This window comes from Rhinoderma darwinii, chromosome 4, assembly GCF_050947455.1.
Source record: "Rhinoderma darwinii isolate aRhiDar2 chromosome 4, aRhiDar2.hap1, whole genome shotgun sequence".
Lineage (NCBI taxonomy): Eukaryota > Metazoa > Chordata > Amphibia > Anura > Rhinodermatidae > Rhinoderma > Rhinoderma darwinii.
Window position 1 is genome coordinate 370,546,096 of NC_134690.1, and position 20,164 is coordinate 370,566,259.

At 43.2% G+C, this 20,164-nt stretch overlaps 1 protein-coding gene across 1 annotated transcript; it reads left to right on the forward strand.

The window, feature by feature from the left end:
• The first annotated feature begins 115 nt into the window (after positions 1 to 115).
• On the forward strand, positions 116 to 19,713 carry DNAAF10 (dynein axonemal assembly factor 10). The gene is made up of 8 exons (XM_075864541.1): positions 116 to 372; positions 6,705 to 6,805; positions 10,704 to 10,834; positions 11,867 to 11,968; positions 14,101 to 14,216; positions 16,177 to 16,311; positions 18,318 to 18,415; positions 18,736 to 19,713. Exons 1-8 carry the CDS (start codon positions 187 to 189, stop codon positions 18,941 to 18,943), a joined length of 1,077 nt encoding a protein of 358 aa, XP_075720656.1. The 5' UTR covers positions 116 to 186; the 3' UTR covers positions 18,944 to 19,713.
• The last annotated feature ends 451 nt before the right edge of the window (positions 19,714 to 20,164 follow it).

Sequence of the window (20,164 nt, forward strand, 5' to 3'; positions counted from 1 at the left end):
CTCTATATATTATACAAATGAAGTAGAAATGAAAATATAGCGCACTTATTAGATGATTTTGGACAGGCAAATTTAAGGGCAGCCCTAGGATTCAGAAAGCGTTGTTAGTGTCAGGTATAGGAGGAGCTTTTATGTTTGAGTCACTGAGTGTCAGCGTTGTTCACACACACTTGTTGGAGTGCAGCAATGTCGTCGCCGCTGGAGAAGCCGCAGATAATCGCTCACGTCCAAAAGTCCGTGAATTACACGTTATTCGACTGCAAATGGATCCCAAGCAGCGCCAAGTTTGTTTGCCTGGGGAATCTAGCGAGGGGGAGCGGTATCATGCAGATCTATGAGATCCAGCACGGGGAGGCCAAGCTCACCCGGGAGGTCAGCAACAAATAACTGATGCGATCGATAGTTCATAGCCGTGTGCAGTGCGATCAGTGGAGATTTCCTGCTGTGATACTGAATTGCACAGTATCTATATAGTATTTGGTCGGTTGGGATGTGCAGTGTATGTTGCCTGATCATTGCCAGGTTATTTGGTTTGTATAGTGTCATTGTATAAACGTTGCCATAGCAACTGACAACCTGTTACTGCAACATGAAGGAGTCATTGGTGGATAGGATGGAGACAATATAGTTGTAGTAATATTGATTATATAATTAATTCAAATAATATTGTCGGATGTGGGGAATCGGGACCCTTACAGTTCATTTCTTATCATGCTTTTGAAAAATGAATGAGGGCGGTTGCTATGGGCAACAAAGACCGTTTTCCTGAATCTGTCTACCCAGTTCATCATCATTCAGAATGTTCTCTTTTAGAGATTTTAATTAATCAACCCAATTCACTAATCAATTTTCACTGCCATGTACTTACAGCAGAATTGTACAAAGACTGACATTCGCCATTTCAGTATTACGCAGGAGGCATCACACAGCCGCACAAAGAGTGTCTACAGGTCTGTAATGTGCACCTATAGTACTCCAAGTGCCTCCATAGTGTTGGACACATGCAATATCATGTGACTACATGAGATATCGCACAATATCCCCATGTGATTTAGCGGGCACATGCATCGCGCACGTTTAATATCTGTGAAGCTTTGGCCTATGAGCTCTCCGGGCACTGATTTCCTTCTGAGTTTGTGCTTCTCACAATTTCCAATCTGAACAAGCAGAGCTGCAGTGTAAAGAAGAAGGGATGTGCAGAGCAATAGACTAAGCATATGATGAGACAGGAGGTTACATAAGCGTGGCTTATATTAGCTGCTCTTTTTATGTGTTTTACTTCTAAAAGATACTGGTGCTTTATCTATTAGATGCCCATAAGGAGTCGATACAGCAAGCGCAGTGCGGGTGCTGCCGTATAAAAAAATACTAGGACCCCCATGAATGCAAGAGCCTCATCTGTTGCACAAGGATGTGACACAAATGTCTGGATTATGACAAGATGTGATGCTACTAGGGATGTGGAGACTCTTTGAGTATGTTCAGATGTAATTCGGGCGGTTTACGCATCGAATTACTTCTGGAAAACGGCACCATTACGCCTCCAAACATCTGCCCATTGCTTGCAATGGGATTTACGGTGTTCTGTGCCCACGTAGCTTAATTTTACGCGTTGCTGTCAAAATACGGCGCGTAAATAGACGCGAAAACAGCTCCTGATTTTCAGACGTTTTTGTAACAACTCGCATTTTTCGCGGCGTATTTTACGGCCGTTATTGGAGCTGTTTTTCAATGGAGTCAATGAAATACGCCTCCAAAAACGTCCCAAGAAGTGTCCTGCACTTCTTTTTCGCGGGGTCTTTTTACGCGGCGTATTTTGACAGCGACGCATAAAATTAAGCCTCGTGGGAACAGAACACTGTAAATCCCATTGCAAGCAATGGGCAGATGTTTGGAGGCGTAATTGTGCCGTTTTTTCAGGCGTAATTCGAGGCGTAAACGGGCCGAATTACGTCTGAAACCACTGCGTGTGAACATACCCTTATTTGCTAGTTTTGCTGCTAATCTATGATAATATGTATATAGTGCACACAAGTGGCGATTATTAGCAATTCTCATAGGCCACACATTCCTTATTCTAGACATATGTTGTATCGCTCAGACATAAAAAGACTCCCGTAGCCTTCCTTACCTTGCTGACTATGTTCTGGACTAGGTACGTTTGGATCTGTTAGGTTCACTGGCGGAATAGGCGTGATTCATTAATGAGGGAAAGGTGACCGGTAGCAGGATAGTGGTTAGCTGTGGTGGCAGCAGCAGAAGCATCACCTCAGGGGCACGGGGAGCTGTCGTTTCCCTGTGGCAGGGTGAAGTCTAAGAACTGGCAGAAGGTGAGGGACAGGGCAGTGATCCAGGTAGAAAGCCCACCCACGGGGCTGCAGGGTGGTCTTCAGAGGCGGGCAGAGCAGCACGGGGCCATTTTGCATCATCCAACCAGATTCAGGATATTCCATGTACAACAGTAGTTAGGGCAACCCCCTAGCCATGGCAGGCCGTGCAGAGGATCTCCCACTCCTCCAGGGGGCCAGTCAGACGCTGGTTCCGTGACGGATTGTACAGATTTAATCCCATTTGGTTCCTGTCAGATTAAACAGAGTGTAGTCCGTCCGCTCATCCCTAGTTGCTATGTGACATTATTGCATCCCATGTTGCTACCAAGCGCTAGTGTTACTCCGTGATCTAGAATAGACAATGCTCTTCGTTCCTAATATATTCTGTCAAAATGTTATTGTGGTCCCTACAAGAAGTGTATTCCGTGTGGTCCCTTGATCTACTTCTTCAGTGATAGACTTGCATTATAGTCTACATGGTGTCTTCAGTGATCCCAAGAAGACGTGGGAGGTGAAGCTGAGTGTTATCGCAGCGTTGTTCTACTACCGACCTCCGAGCCTGGACTCGATGTGGAAAACTATGACATATCTGAAGTTTTCTTTCATGGGAGGGGGAGCATCTTCCCCTCTATCCTGGGCGCCCTCAGACTGGGTGGCGTAGGCCTGACAGCCGCTTTACATCTACAAAAATTTCCCTCAACATTTGCTACTGTCACCTCAGTTTAGAGCTTCTTTTCACAGATCTATATAGAAGCTCTTATTTCTGGGTCACTAAAGAAACTTACTTGGAGGCCCAACTGGTGACTAATGTGTATCGTAGTTCGTTAATTTCGGTTGCATTGATTTTAAGTTATTTCACGTTGTTTCTCCATTCTTTAAGAGATTTGCTAGTTGTCCTTGGAACCGACGAGAGTTTAGTTGCAGTCTGCTGTCATACATTTGAGCTATGAGTTGAGCTTTAACCCCTTAGTGATCACCAATAAGCTTTTTTTCGGTGGTCACTAAAGGGACCTGAGGTTAGAGCGCCGTCTGTTTACACCGCTCTAACTGAAGCGCTGCACGGGTGTCCCGTGTTGGCTAGAGTGGGGGCTCGGCTGTTTCATAAAGGCCGAGCTCCCCCTCTAATGGCTGGGATCGGAGGAAACGCTGATTCTGGATGTTTAACCCGTTAGATGCTGTGCTGAATAGCAACCACGGCACCTTAGGGGTTTACAGAGGGGGGAAGGGTGGGGTGCCATGGCAGTCGATGGGCCTAACAGGTCTGCCATGAACAGAAGCCTATTAGGCTCTGACAGGAAATGACAGATTTAATACATTGCAATAAAGAAGTATTGCAATGTATTATAGAAGCAATCATAGGATCACCTGTTCAAGTTCTTTAATGGAATTAAAAAAAAAAAAAAATAAAAAATGTTCAAGAAAGTGCTTTGTAAAAAATAAATTAAATAAAGACAACACAAAATGATCACGTTATTAATCCCGCACTGTGAACGGTGAAATAGAAAAAGTGCCAGAATTGCTGTATTTTTTTGTTCATTCTGCTGCCCAAAAAGTCGAACGTACCCCAAAATGGTACCAATTATAACTATAACTTGTCCGAACAAAGATAAGTCCTTCTACATCTTCGTCGCCAAAAAAAAGTAAAATGTTATGGGTCTTGGAATGCGGCGACACAAAAAGTCATTAAAAAAAAAAGTGTATTTATTGTTCAAAAGTAGTAAATCATAAAACTATATAAGTTTGGTATTGCCGTAGATGTATCAACCCATAGAATAAAGCTAATATTTTATTTAGACCGCGCAATGAACGTCGTAAAAACAAAATCCAACTAACAATGGTGGAATTGTTTTTTTTCCACCTCCATTAAAAATCTTTTATGAAAGTTATGCAGTGCATCTGATGTGCCCCAAATTGTGGCATTAAAAAAAAACATTTATTCTGTAAAAAGAAAGTCCTTATACGGCTATATTGATGGGAAAAATTAAATATTAACAGTTCTTGGAATGCGACGCTGAAAAAACGAAAAAATTGCTTTATCCAAAATAGGCTGGTCACACCATATAGCAGTTAACCCACGGATGCATTACACAGGACTGATCTGTGGGCTATACTATTCTACCGTGCAGAGACAGGGACTACTACACTGGTATACGGAAGGTATGTATATTAGAAAACAATCAACCCCTTTAAATAATATGTTCCGCTACGGTAAGATGTAGATAGTCTCTCTTCTCCACAATTCTGTGTTATACCTCCAGCATTTTCTTCTTCTTCCCTCTGTTGCTAGGCAACAAGCAGCCCTTTTCCTCCTAAAACTACACTGTATCAATTCCATGACCGGACTGAATAACTTGAGTAACGTCCTCGTGCATTACTGTACTGAGGTTTGTATTTTATAAGAAAAAATTCTCAAGAAGGAAAAAATTGTGTTTTTATATCTAGAGAATGCTTGCCTGCCCCCCCCCCCCCCCCCCAAACATGCAAAGGGCAAAAAGAAATACTAGACTATAAGGCCTCATGCACACGACCGTAGCCGTGTGCACGGCCGTGATTTTCGGGTCGGCCGGCTGCGGACTGTCAGCCGCAGGCCGCCCGCAAATCGCGGGACATGCACATGGCCGCCACCATTGTTTTCAATGAGCCCGGACCGCAGAACAGGGCCGTAATAAGACATGCCCGTTCTTTCTGCGGTCCGGCCTCCCGGGCCGTGCAAGGACCGCAAAAACTACGGTCGTGTGCATGGCCCCATAGAAAAGAATGGGGCCGCAATTCTCCCGTGGATTTTCGGGGGAATTGCGGCCGCAAAAACACGTTCGTGTGCAAGGGGCCTTAATACTAGACTTGCTTGCTTCCATTCCGCCCCTCTAACCGGTGGCCTTCTTCTCCGAAAAATCCTTAGTGAAAATGTTGGTAGGTGGTGTCTCATGAACTTGCAGCTCTAGAAATTCTGCAGTACAGGGGGTGACTTCTCTAATCTCCTCCGGGCTGTGGAGACCCATGGTAGTCACCCTCTCCCACAGCCTAGTAAATACAGCACTTCAAAAAATGATTAATTTGGTCATTTATAGTTATTTATGATGGCGATAGGGTTAATCGTGGTGGTCTAGCGAATGGAATTGTACCTGTGATCTAATTGTATTTAATCTAAATGGGTCTAAAATTCTTTATAGAGGTCAGGGCAACCAGTTGAATGATAAAATTCTGTTTGCTTGCAGCCGCCACTAGAGGGATCTTAGTGCATGGGGATATGTACACCTTCTATTGGTTTCAATAATAAATCAGTATGCGGTGAGCTCCACCTAGTGGCGGCAGAATATTTATAATAATATAAATTTTCTCCTGCACTGCTCAAAGGGTAGGGCAGTTTTGGATTTAGAAAACTCCCCTATATTAATAAAAATGTGTTTATGTCTGTGTCGGATGTACATTTTGTGTACAGATTAGATATATTAGTTGGTTTTTTCAGATCTGATAGATTATACAGTGCGTGTCTAAATATCCCCCTATAGATACTACCACATTAATATTTCATTTTCATGACTTCATGACCTGTGCTAAGGGACAGATCTACTTTACTATTGTACGTTGTGCGGATCACGAAGGGCTTAGGATCGTAGGAGAAAGTCCCAGTAGAATATAATAACATGTTTTGATTTTGTTGACTCTGGAGCTGTGGGATGATACAATTCTTCAGGGAGGATTCACAAAAAGTTTCTTGGTTTTACTAGGCCAGTGGGGACATAAGTAGATGTGTAAACACTTCTGAGCTCACCTGACTTCTAAGAAGGATGGCCACTTTAATGTCGATTCTGAGGACTTGTAATAAATATTTATAGGGGTTTTAAGCTTATAGTCCTAAAAAAGGCAAGTTGTCCGGCTAGATAAAAGCATTACGTTTTTTGGCATGTAATAGAAATAGGAAATTACCAGCTCCGCCATAATTCCACAGCTGTTCCCATACAAATAGACAAAACTGTGCTTACAGGCAGCTGATTGGTGCTGGGATTTCCTGCTTTGAGTGGGAAGGTCAGATCTGCTTTGTTCAGTGTTCAGACACAGAACAATTTTCTTGTCCGAGAAGTCCGTGAGCAAATGTCAGTGAGTAAATTTCTGGTCTAAAAAAAAAAATTTTCACATTTTTTTTTTAGGTGGAGGGGGGTACAGTATTAATGTTTACATTCTTTTTAAGAAAATCAGAGGAACTGTCCAAACTCTGAGCGTATGAATGGGGTATAAAATATCAAAATATCAATCATCAAATTTTAAAAGGCTTCTCTGAGGTTGCAGAGGATGGGGTGCTTTTTAATACTTATGGGGTACACTAAAGTAAATTTTTGTTTTCTTTATATTCTCTTTTTTTTATATACTGCATAGATTGAAAAGACAAAGCCCTTAAAATGTGGAACATTTGGAGCGAGTTCCCTACAACAGAGATACTTGGCCACAGGTGACTTTGGAGGAAATCTCAATGTCTGGTAAGATATTCCTGATCTGAGTTCATGTACTTTTCTTGCAATATAGCCTTGGTGGAGGAGTGCACAGGGGAAAAAAAAAAGTCAAATAACCTTTTTCCCAATTTCATACAACACCTTCAACATAGGGGCATCAGGGGCACCCTCTATACAACTTTTACATCAGAGCACACGAGGGGGGGGGGGGCACAGTGCTGCCATCTGGAACTGGGTGCTGTGTAGGCGGTGCAATGTAAAGGTGCCTTTGTGCGGGCTGTCCGTAAATCCGCGAAAGTACAAGCTGCCTTAATGATGCTGATTTGCTTAAAGCTAGCAGATAGGCAGGCATTGCCAATTCAGCTGGTAGGTGGATACTGTTGGTGACCTTGCCACCCATTAATCTGGCCCTTGTATATGTGTCTGTTTGAAGTGCACCTGTCTCATAACAGTTATACTTTGACTCTTGCTGCCAGGGTCTTTAAAAAAAAGAAACAGATTATACTCCCATACCAATATAATTTCTGAAAGTAGAAACCTGGCACTTTATACTCATAGGCACCTTCATGCAATATTGCATTGAAGTGTAACTTTTGTAAAAGATGCATTAAAATTCATGTTTGTGGCTAAAACTCTGAACCAAGCAGAGCCCGAGGCGCAGAACGCTTTCTTAAAATAAATGTTGAAGTTCTGCAGAGTTCATACATGCTACTTATGACGTCTACATGCAAATACCTTCACAAAACCCCCAGAACTGAAGACACCAGAACTCTCTTGGACCCAGTTGGAGGTAAACATTTGAGGCACTGACTTGACAAATGGCCTGATTAGGTTCATGGTGCAATTAGATGGGCAACTTTTTAATTTAGTAGAAAAAAAAGCCCCCCCCCCCCCCTCCCCTCCCAATGTGACAATTGGAGAACACATAGAGAAACGTTCATGTATTACCCCCCTCGGGTCACTGGAGGCTGTACAAAGGGAGAATTGAGAGTAAGGGTATGTTCACACACCAGATCAAAAACTTCTAAAAATAACAGCCTCTGGTTTCCAGCCGTTTTTGTAGCCGAAAACGTTTCTTTGAGCTGTTTTTGGAGCTGTTTTTCCTTTGACACAATGAAAAACAGCTCCAAAAACGGCTCAAGAAGTGACATGCTCCTTCTTTTTATGGGGCGTCTTTTTACGCGCCATTTTTTAAAACCGGTGTAAAAAATGCCCCGTCTGAACTAGGCGCTGTTTTTCCCATTGAATTCAACGGGCAGGTTTGTAGACATTTAGCTAGCATTTTTTAAGGCATACTTCGAGGCGTTTACTCCCCGAAATACGCCTAAAAACTCTGCGTGTGAACATAACCTAACATTCTGTGATCTTTCTTCCTGTTTTCACATGCAGCTCCTCCTCCCCTACACAGACACAGAGCACGGAAGTAAGGGTATGTTCACACGTAGTCAACAAAAACGTCTGAAAATCCAGAGCTGTTTTCAAGGGAAAACAGACCCTGCTTTTCAGACGTTTTTTTACCAACTCGCATTTTTCGCTGCGTTTTCACACCGTTTTCGCGGCGTTTTTTACGTCCGTTTTTGGAGCTGTTTTCATTGGAGTCTATGAGAAAACAGCTCCAAAAACGTCCAAAGAAGTGTCCTGCACTTCTTTTGACGAGGCTGTATTTTTACGCGTCGTCGTTTGACAGCTGTCAAACGACGACGCGTAAATAACAGGTCGTCTGCACAGTATGTCGGCAAACCCATTCAAATGAATGGGCAGATGTTTGCCGACGTATTTCCAGACGTAAAACGAGGCAAAATACGCCTCGTATACGTCTGAAATTTGGCCGTGTGAACATACCCTAAAACTTTTCATTCTGCTCCCTGAATATTGCACCTAGAGCTTTGATCTGGTGTAATTTAAAAGCTAAAATTCTGGGTTTAATGTCAGGATCTATTATTAACCCTTATATTCTGGTCGCTGCAATCATATAATCATATAAAGGATTACAATTTGAAGGTTGTCCAGTATCTAAATTAGACTTCTATGTTGGATGTTGTACGACTGATTAATAACCAAAGTGACAATTACTGCTTTTATGGTTAATAGGCGAATAATTCCATATGGGGGATGCAAATAATGCTCAAGAGAAAACCCAGTTTTTTTTAATGTTTGGAACTAATCCTGTTCAGGCAAAATGCAGAATAATTTGGTATTGACCTGTAATGTACACATGAAATCAATAATAAGCATGCTGGGTAATCCAGGCAAAATTGCTTTCTGATTGCATCAAAAATGTGTTTCTGGTCCAGAAGTGGTCGGCCCTCGGCTTTATGCAATACTGAACATTATAACACAATTACTTTGTAAAGCCCGATCCACCAAGTAAGTTACATACTGTAATGTGGCATACAAGTCTTACATCGCCATCTGCTGGCAGAGGGGGGAAATAATGTCAAAATGTAGATTAAAGGCTTCGGTACAGTATTACAGAACCATTTCTTTATGGTCACATTAAATATTGTGCTTTGCTTTAATTTTCAGTATTAGTGGTTTATTTGCTGCATATATTCCTGGGCTCAAGGATTTTTTTTAAACAATGGTTTTTAACTTGTGTGTTGCACTTGAAATTTTTTCCGTGAGCTAAAAAAGAAGGACCTGCTTTTTTTGTCCAGAAGCAGCTCCACTCTTCTATGGGTCATGTCTGGTATTGCAGCTCCGCTCTTCTATGGGTTATGTCTGGTATTGCAGCTCCGCTCTTCTATGGGTTATGTCTGGTATTGCAGCTCCGCTCTTCTATGGGTTATGTCTGGTATTGCAGCTCCGCTCTTCTATGGGTTATGTCTGGTATTGCAGCTCCGCTCTTCTATGGGTTATGTCTGGTATTGCAGCTCCGCTCTTCTATGGGTTATGTCTGGTATTGCAGCTCCGCTCTTCTATGGGTTATGTCTGGTATTGCAGCTCCGCTCTTCTATGGGTTATGTCTGGTATTGCAGCTCCGCTCTTCTATGGGTTATGTCTGGTATTGCAGCTCCGCTCTTCTATGGGTCATGTCTGGTATTGCAGCTCCGCTCTTCTATGGGTTATGTCTGGTATTGCAGCTCCGCTCTTCTATGGGTCATGTCTGGTATTGCAGCTCCGCTCTTCTATGGGTTATGTCTGGTATTGCAGCTCCGCTCTTCTATGGGTCATGTCTGGTATTGCAGCTCCGCTCTTCTATGGGTTATGTCTGGTATTGCAGCTCCGCTCTTCTATGGGTTATGTCTGGTATTGCAGCTCCACTCTTCTATGGGTTATGTCTGGTATTGCAGCTCCACTCTTCTATGGGTTATGTCTGGTATTGCAGCTCCGCTCTTCTATGGGTTATGTCTGGTATTGCAGCTCCGCTCTTCTATGGGTTATGTCTGGTATTGCAGCTCCGCTCTTCTATGGGTTATGTCTGGTATTGCAGCTCCACTCTTCTATGGGTCATGTCTGGTATTGCAGCTCCGCTCTTCTATGGGTTATGTCTAGTATTGCAGCTCCGCTCTTCTATGGGTTATGTCTAGTATTGCAGCTCCGCTCTTCTATGGGTTATGTCTGGTATTGCAGCTCCGCTCTTCTATGGGTTATGTCTGGTATTGCAGCTCCCCTTCATTGAAGTAAATAAGGTTGAGATGCAATGGCAAATTCTGGCCATGGAGAAGGGTGGCACTGTTTCTGGGTAAAAAAAAAAAATCTTTCTAATTTCAGGCAAACCCTTTAAGGTCTCCTGTGTTCTACTGATGACATAATTTGATTTCCAATTTAATTCCACTTATATAGGGAGCAATGAGTAGAATCGTAGTATAATATTGAATTGCAGTATATGTGGATCGTGAAGAAGCAGCAATGTATAAGCGTTTATAACCTTTCCACAACTGACCGCATATCACTATTGAAAAAAAATAAATGTGTTTTCTAGGAATCTAGAAGCTGCTGACACTCCAGTGTACTCTGTGGAAGGGCACAAGGAGATCATTAACTGTATTGATGGAGTTGGAGGCTTAGGGATTGGGGAAGGAGCTCCAGAGATTGTAACGGGAAGCCGGGATGGTAAGTCTGTAAACAAAAAACCCTAAAAATCAATTGCATGCTAACATGTAGCAAGAGACATCTTCTATATATTTTCGAAAGCTTGTTTGTTTGAAGCCCGATTTTTCATTGGTTTAAAATGGATCACGTCATCGAGGCCACCATACTAACCGGATGTTCCAAGGGGGAAGTTGTCTTTATTCCTCGCATTCCCCTCGCTCCAAATGATGTTCCTTTCGAGCTCAAGCGGCAACAGTTCCCAGTACGCCTAGCCTTCACAATGGCAATTAACCAGTAGGAGAGCCTACTGCAAACAGATTTATACAGCTTCCAGTGAGCCGAATAATAGCGCTGGCTCCAGTAAAGTGCTACGCTCCCCCTACTGGTGGCGGAGGGCATTCAGAATTTTTTGGCTGTGTGAAGGAAAGAAGCGGATTTGTAGTTCTTTGTCCGATATATAGAGATCGGGTCACTATAAAGATACAGTATAAAACTAAACTTCCCACTATTTTGAACCTATAAAATTAAAGAATGTGCAAAGTTGGAGTTGCACTTCGTTTCAGTCTAAATTGATGTCCTAATGTTTCTTCCCAATTTAGAGGGAGCTTTAGCAGTGTATTTATTGCAGTGTTCTGATTTGAATGCATTGAAAACTATGGCATTTCTTAGGCTGTGTAACACCTTTGAAAGGGATTTCTTTTTTTTTTTTTAAATATTCGGGTCAATCAGTTTGATTGGTGAAACGTTATAATTACTTTTTATTAAAAAAAATGTTGTACTTTTTGAGATACAGCTGCTTTGTATTCTCAATGCTATTGAGCACATTTGGCCCTTTCTTAGAACAAACGTGCTTTAGCTGATCCAAAGTCATGGCTGGTATTCGGGAATATCTGATCTTCGTAGCGCATTCTATCCGTTATTCAGCTTTCAGCAATATGCAATGCATGTCACTCTGTGTGTGGCAAGGTTTTGCCTCATGACTAGATCATATGGGGCTGGCGTTCATCACATTATTTATAATTTACTTTACACTATTGACTGCCTTTCTTCCAGGAACTGTGAAGGTATGGGACACAAGGCAGAAGGACACCCCAGTTGCCAATATGGAACCAGTAGAAGGAGAAGCCAAAAGAGATTGCTGGACTGTGGCCTTTGGTAAGCAGTGACTCATGTCTGTACAAGAATATGGTTAGGGCTCCACAGAAACATTTGGTTGTCCCATTGGTGTGGTAAAATTGCGGGTTACTGCAAACGTTGCACAACCTCAATGTTTCTCTATGGAGAAAAAAGAGACTTGCAACAATCACAAGTATATCTACCATGTTAGGATTTTTTCACCCTTAGGGCTTATTCAGACGAACGTGATATACATCTGTGCAACGCGCGTGATTTTCACTTGCCTCGCACGGACCTATGCAAGTCTATGGGGCAGTGCAGACTGTCAGTGATTTTTGCGCAGCGTGAGTCCGCTGCGTAAAAATCACGACATGTCTGTTATTTGTGCGTATTTCGCACATCACGCACCCATTGAAGTCAATGGGTGCGTGAAAATCACGCGCACCACACGGAAGCACTTCCGTGTGACGCGCGTGATTCGCGCAACAGCAGTAAAACTATAAATGTAAACAGAAAAGCACCACGTGCTTTTCTGTTTACAAACATCCAAACGGAGTGTCATAATGATGGCGGCTGCGCGAAAATCACGCAGCCACGCATCATATGATCATGACACACGGAACTGTTAAGTGCCTTTTGCGCACGCAAAACACAGCGTTTTTTGCGTGCGCAAAATACACACGCTCGTGTGAATCTGGCCTCAAAGAGGACCTGTCACCAGCTCCTACACAGTGAGATATTAGACTCATGTAATTGCCGCTGTGTCTGTGAATCCAGCGGTGTTTGTTCTTCTGCTTCCCCCGTTGCTGAGATTTTGCCCCCTCTTTATTAAACAATAGGTAAATGAACCGATGGCTAGCCAAGTGGGTTAGGCCGCCAGCGATTCTCAATGGGCGGAGCTAGCAGGGAGCCTCTGACGCTGACCTATTAGGCTATGTTCACACGCTTAACAAAAAACGTCTGAAAATACGGAGCTGTTTTCAAGGGAAAACAGCTCCTGATTTTCAGAAGTTTTTTGAGCAACTCGCGTTTTTCGCTGCGTTTTTTACGGTCGTTTTGGAGCTGTTTTCAATAGTCTATGAAAAACGGCTCCAAAAACGTCCCAAGAAGTGTCCTGCACTTTTTTTGACGAGCCGTAATTTTACGCGCTGTCTTTTGACAGCGACGCGTAAAATAAAGGCTCGTGGGAACAGAACATCGTAAAACCCATTGAAAGCAATGGGCAGATGTTTGTCGGCGTATTAGGGGCGTTTTTTCAGGCGTAATTCGAGGCGTAAAACGCCCGAATTACATCTGAAAATAGGCCGTGTGAACATACCCTTAGCCTGAGGCTATTTCCTGCAGACATTCCTAGACCAGCGTCATCGCGTGAGTCTGGGTAACAGAGAAACTTTACTATGATTCATGGGTGATGAAAAGACACCTTGAAGCTTAAGGCCTCCTGCACACGTAGCATAACTACTGCAGATTTTCCATCCGGATATTTGAGAACAGAAAATCTCCAGCGTAGTTACAGTAGCGGCAAAGTGGATTAGGCTTTAAAAATCTCATTCACACACTAAAGAAAATTTCCATTTAGAAATGAACCTTCGGTGCGGAACGGTTGCGTGTTTGTTGCAGACTTTTTTACATTGAGTTCAATGAGGAAGTGGAAGTCCGCAACAAAAAGCAAGTCTTGTTGTCTTGTCGTTTCATCTCATGTGACTGCAACAGCCAATCACAGGCTGCAACAGTCACATGGTAGAAAACGTTCTCTTAGGAGGACTGCAGCATGGACACCAGCCCTGGAAGGAGTGACTGGTCGCTACAGGAGACCAGGGAGAGGTACGTATTGACTTTTTTTCTACCATAATCTGGTGTCCGCAGCGGTATATCTGGCCGAAAGTTCGCACTAAATCAAACACAATTTGGTGCAGACTTTCGGATGGATTTGCTGTGGAGTTTGTCTGCAGAAAATCCGACCCGTGTGCAAGGGGCCAAAAATCTAAATTCCTGGAAACTGTATGAAGGAGGCTGAAGTGACAGACATGTCTATTACACGGCATCTTCTGGCGTTCGGTTTTTAAAGGTTCAGCATAAGACTGATATAATGAAGAAATGTCTATAGAAGTAGCATGTGATGAAATATTTGGCAGTAATTTGACAATGTTTCTCTCTCATTTATACTGAAGGTCATGCTTACAATCAAGAGGAGCGTGTTGTATGTGCCGGCTATGACAACGGGGATATTAAGCTGTTTGACCTGCGCAAAATGTCTCTAAGATGGGAAACCAATATCAGAAATGGGGTACGGTGGTTATTCTTTATTTTATTACTACCTCTATGTTTATGACCGCAGTCACATGACTTGGTTGTTGCTTTTTGGCTATAAAGTGCTGTAAAATATCAGCTCCACTCCTACTCAGAAAACCTGCTCACAGTCTTAGGCCTTATTCACACGAACGTGTGCGTATTCCGCATGCAAAAAGCGCTGCGTTTTGTGCGCGCAAAAGGTCCGTGGGGCATCTGTATATGGTGCGTGGCTGCGTGATTTCCGCGCAGCCGGCATCATTATGACACTTCCTTTTTATGTGACGACACAGTAAAGAAGGAGGGGATTTTATGTTTCCCTTCTCTTCTTTACCAGCTGTAGCGCGAATCACGTGCGTCACCCGGAAGTGCTTCCGTGTGCCCTGCGCGATTTGCACGCACCCATTGACTTCAATGTGTGTGTGATGCGCGAAACACGGGCAAGTATAGGACATTTCGTGAGTTTTACGCAGCGCACGTACGCTGCGTGAAAATCACTGACAGTCTGAACGGCCCCATTCACTAACATAGGTCCGTGCGATGTAATAAGTATCACGGACGTATAACATGTTCGTGTGAATAAGGCCTTAGTGATATAGACCTATAACGTAGTTATAAGTCCAAACTAAAAGCGCATTAGAGGACTTCGACCCCAAACACGGTCTTCAGTGACCATGGCAGCTTGTTGGGGGTGGCGTGCTGTGTTTGTTTTGCTATGGATGTGATGGGCACACGTAGATCAACTTTGTATTGCATCCACTAGACAACCTATATGGCATTTGTTACTTCTCTTCCCCCACAATTCTATCAAACACAGAGAGGAATATTAATGAATGCTGTTATTGTCCTCCTATCCCTGCAGTCTACTGCTTCACCTCTCTAAGGCCGGATTCACACGAGCGTTACGCATCTCGGACCTGAAAAACTGGAGTTTTTCACGTCCATGGTGCATCCATGCTATGCGGGATGCGATGTCACGCATCCCCCATAGATTAGAGTCTATGGAGGGATGCGTGGAAAAAATAGGACATGTTCCATTCTCTTACGGACCCTTCACACGGTCCTTAAAACAACAGCCGTGTGAACGGCCACATTGAATTATATAGGTAAATAAGGCCTACGGCAGTTTCCACAGGGCATTTTTATCTCAGATTTGTTGTGATTTTTATGTGCTTCTCAATTGCTTTGAAAAACGCATTTTAAAAAAGCATGTGTTTTACCGTGATTCGCCGCAATTTTGTGATACAGTTTTCAGCCGTGTGGCTAGTACAGGTGAAGCTTGCGGTTTTTCAAAGCAATAAAGAAGCACATAAAAACCGCAATAAAAACGCTGAAAAACACTCCGTGGGAAACTCAGCCTAAGGGTATGTTCACACTGCTTATTTAAAAATCGGAAGCAGAACGCCTCCAAACATCTTCCCATTGTTTTCAATGGGAAATAGCAGCTATCAGTCCCAAAGGGCCATTTTTAAAAAAATGGCCTTGTAAAAAAATGGCCGCGAAAAAGAAGTGCCATAAAACCGCGAAAACAGCTCCGTATTTTCAGACGTTTTTGAGTTTGTGTGTGCACATACCCTTACTGTCCAGCATCTCTCCCTCTTTAGTGATATACAGGTCATAGGAAGTAATCGCTGAGGCTCCGCATATTCTCTTTACTTGAATTGGCTTTGCTGATTGAATCTCTGACTGCGTGGGCAGTGATATAAAGAGGAATAGAACTGCTGCCACATAGGGACTTTTGCATTATGTGCCACACAAAGCATCATGGGAACCAAATAAAAGAAAGGAAATGTAAAATGCATATTAAGTGCTAGACGTTGAAGGCATATCGCTAGGATATTCGATCAATGTCAGATTGGTGGCGGTCTGACTTCTGTGATGGACGGCAGCACCACTTTGTGTCTGTTTGACTCCACGTCCTTGGTTTGCTGTATATTTTATTACTACATTTGTTTCAGGTCTGCAGTTTGGAGTTTGACAGAAAGGATATCATTATGAATAAATTAGTTGCAACATCCTTGGAAGGCAAATTTCATGTTTATGACATGAGGACCCAACATCCTGCGAAAGGTTTTGCATCGGTAACAGAAAAGGTAATCACTCATTCCAAGTCTTAAATGGGTATTTAGATGACAGACATTTATTGAATATACCTAGGGCTATGCCTCAAATGTCTTTTAGCTGGAAGTTCCACCTATTGGGAGAACAGGGGGGGGGGGGGGGTCCTGTGTCCCCTGTGGTGCCTTTGAGACTGACAGAACCTGGCTACATCTGCGCAACACTCTTTGTTCTTATCTATGGAGTCCTGGAAACAGAGAGTACTTAGCCCCACAAAGTGCTTGATTAAACATATAATATAGGTCTTTAGCTTAAAGGGAATGTTTCGCTAGAATTATTATTATTTTTTTTTAGTTAAACAATTATTATTTGAGTCATTACGCTTTGTTTTAATTTTTTCACAAGTCAGGAAATATTATAAATTAGATTCTAATTTATAACATTTCCATGTCCTGGGCACTAGAGGGAGCAGTTTCCAAAATTGCAGCATGGTCAATGTCGTAAAGCAACCTCATTTATGCTGAAAATTTGGGGTAGACACACTCACTCTAGTGTCCTCACACAATCCCCCCTCCCTTATTCTGGCTAGTGCCAGGAGAAGGAGGGGTTTGAATCTTCAAACCTCCTACACTGTGTGCCGCCATTTTTGGAGCGACTGCACAGTATAGGAGGATTAGATACAGTGCTCAGCAGACAGTATAACACGAACATAATACACACATCACATACACAAACATAACTTACCTGCTCCTGCCGCCTCCGCTCCTATGCCTTGCGCCTTTGCTTCCTTGAACATATGGCCGGAAGCCGTGGCCGTAAATCGTCATCTTACTGTCCGGCAGCAGCTTCCGGTCCACAAGAAAATGGCACCGGATTTTGCTCTGCGAACGAGCTTCGTTTTGGTCTGTGTGGGAGCGGCGCATGCGCCGTTCCCACGCAGGCGGCGTACGCTGCAGAGAATGGAATGTCTCCCGTTCGCATTCTCTATGGGGTTATATGTGCCGTATTTCATCTCTGTATGTGTCGGTAATCGACACATACAGAGATGAAAAAAAAAATGGCAGCCCCCATAGAGAAGTAAAAGTAAGTACAAAGTAAAAAGTAGCAAACAAAAACATAAATAAATAAAATGTATTTTAATATCATACTAAAAGCAATATTAAAAATAAAAAATAAATTTCATGACACCTTCACTTTAAAGGGGTTATCCGGGGTCCAAAAATGACTTTGCATTCATATTTTTATGTAAAAAGAAGTCACTTATTAATGTACAAAAATTAAAAATTCGGTACTAAATGGTGCAGTTCAAACCCGGTAAACTGTTCCCGGAAGTCCTGGAGCTTTTCTAATATCGTAGACGCTCCGGCACGGCCCCACGTGACTGAGGGCTTGCTTCATGTGCTGTTCGTCTCGGCGTGTTATCAATGGCATGACCGCAAGGGGCTGTCACACTGAGCAGAGCATCAACTAGCGCTTGGCTCGGGACTCCAGCACTGTTCCTGACATTTGGTCAGTGACTTCAGGGGTTTCCTATAGCTGGAGTCCCCAAGCAGAGCATCAGCTGATCTCTGAAACCTTAGACACTCCGTTACTGTAATATGAGGGAGATTAACTGGAAGCCCAATGTAAAGCCAACAATGTATGGTAGGGAAACTTCCAACTGGATGTAAATGAATCCTTTTTTAGATGCCATGAATGTCAGATTGGTGGGGCTCTGACTGCAGGAAGCCAGCCAATCCTAAAAATTGTGTGGGGGGGGGGGGGGGAGTGCTCAGTCTACTGTTCCCAGCGGAGAGCTGGGTGGTTTCTCCCCATTAAAGTGAAACATCAACTGTGGGGAACCCGACAGTCAGAATACCAGCCATCAGATGTTTATTGAACATCAAACTGAGGCTCTGGAGGAATTACCAGTCACTTGCTTTTTGCAGTCAATCTCGGCATACGGTTGTTTTTTCCTGTTATATACTGTAATATATTACATTTCTGCTTATCACGTTTCTCTACAATTGTGATTATAAATAATGGAAACTCTTTACATTAGGCCTACAAGTCTACCATTTGGCAAGCCCGACATCTGCCACAGAACAGAGATGTCTTTATGACGACCGGAGGAGCTGGAAGTCTTCATCTCTGGAAATAGTGAGTACATGCTTTATATTTCAGGACGGTGACTGGCTTTTACTACTTCATAACGCAAGGGTTCTTATTTCTTCATGAGCATTTGTGGCTCTATGAAGTAGAAAAGCGGTAAGGAGTATACAAGAAAACGAAATTCAGAGGCATAAGGAATACTATAAAGAGCCATAGCGGGATTTATCAGATTCTCTTCGCAACCAGTCAGATTGAAGCTATCATTTTTATTTTTTTTTATAAAATTGAACGTGCAATGTGATTGGTTGCCATCAGTCCTCCATTGCTGAGAGTTTCGATGACATGACATGACTTGTTTTTCTTTCTAGTGAATATCCTGCACAGCGATCTCGGAAAGACTCAGATGGTGTCGACATGGGAGTGGCGGGAACAGTCAGTCTTCTTCAAAATGTTACTCTTTCAACACAACCCATCTCTAGCATAGACTGGAGCCCCGATAAGAAAGGCTTGTGTGTTACCACATCATTCGACCAGACTGTCAGGGTGCTGATTGTCACCAAACTCAACAAACTTTGATTTCAATATTCTGCCCTAAAGACAATTGGAATCCACTTTCTACACATATCTCTGTTTTTCAGTGAAGCTTTCATGTCTGATACCAAAAAAACGAATGTTGACGGTCTTCATTCCTTGTGAGAAGTGCATTGTAAATAAAGATTATTTAAGGGGGAAATCCTCCTAAGTACATCCTTACAAATGTGGCAGTGCCATATCAGAAGATGCCATGCTAATCTCCAACTAGCTCTGAAGGTTTCTGGCTCCTATGTTAGATTTAGCAATCTGCAAGGAGGCAACCTCATCCACTAGTAATGACAAGTCAGAAGATATTTTGAAGGTGGATTCGACTCTTTAAATTGTTAAGTACCTTCATTAAACTGGCGTTCTAACCAAAGTAATGCAGCTGTTGTTAAAGGAACTGTCTAGGAAAAAATGATTCACTGTGCTATGCTTCGTGCAGGGTCTGAGGGGCCAAGCAAGACTTAAAAAAACATAAGATAGGAATCGTGCACCACCCCTTCAGGTTCTGCATCAGTTTTTCCTGGAGAGTTCCTTTAAGTAAGTTATATGATTGTATATGAACGATCTGATATATTTAAATTTATAGTCCCCTCCCAATGTGAAAACAAAGAAGGAACAATCACAATGGTGCTCATTTAGCCATGAGAATCTATACCTCTACATGAAGAGCTGGAGTGTATGAAGTGTTCGAAAAGCAAATTCTTATTTTAGTATATGAGTTTTCACTGTTAAAGTTTTATTATGAAATATACTTGTTTTACAAATGAGCGGTGTGTGTGTTTTTTTTTATAATGAAAGTGCAAGAGCTTGAGAGAGGAGAGCGCGCATGCAGTGACCGTAGCAGTGACACGCCCCCTGTCTGTAGCAGTGACACGCCCCCTGTCTGTAGCAGTGACACGCCCCCTGTCTGTAGCAGTGACACGCCCCCTGTCTGTAGCAGTGACACGCCCCCTGTCTGTAGCAGTGACACGCCCCCTGTCTGTAGCAGTGACACGCCCCCTGTCTGTAGCAGTGACACGCCCCCTGTCTGTAGCAGTGACACGCCCCCTGTCTGTAGCAGTGACACGCCCTGTCTGTAGCAGTGACACGCCCCCTGTCTGTAGCAGTGACACGCCCCCTGTCTGTAGCAGTGACACGCCCCGTCTGTAGCAGTGACACGCCCCCTGTCTGTAGCAGTGACACGCCCCCTGTCTGTAGCAGTGACACGCCCCCTGTCTG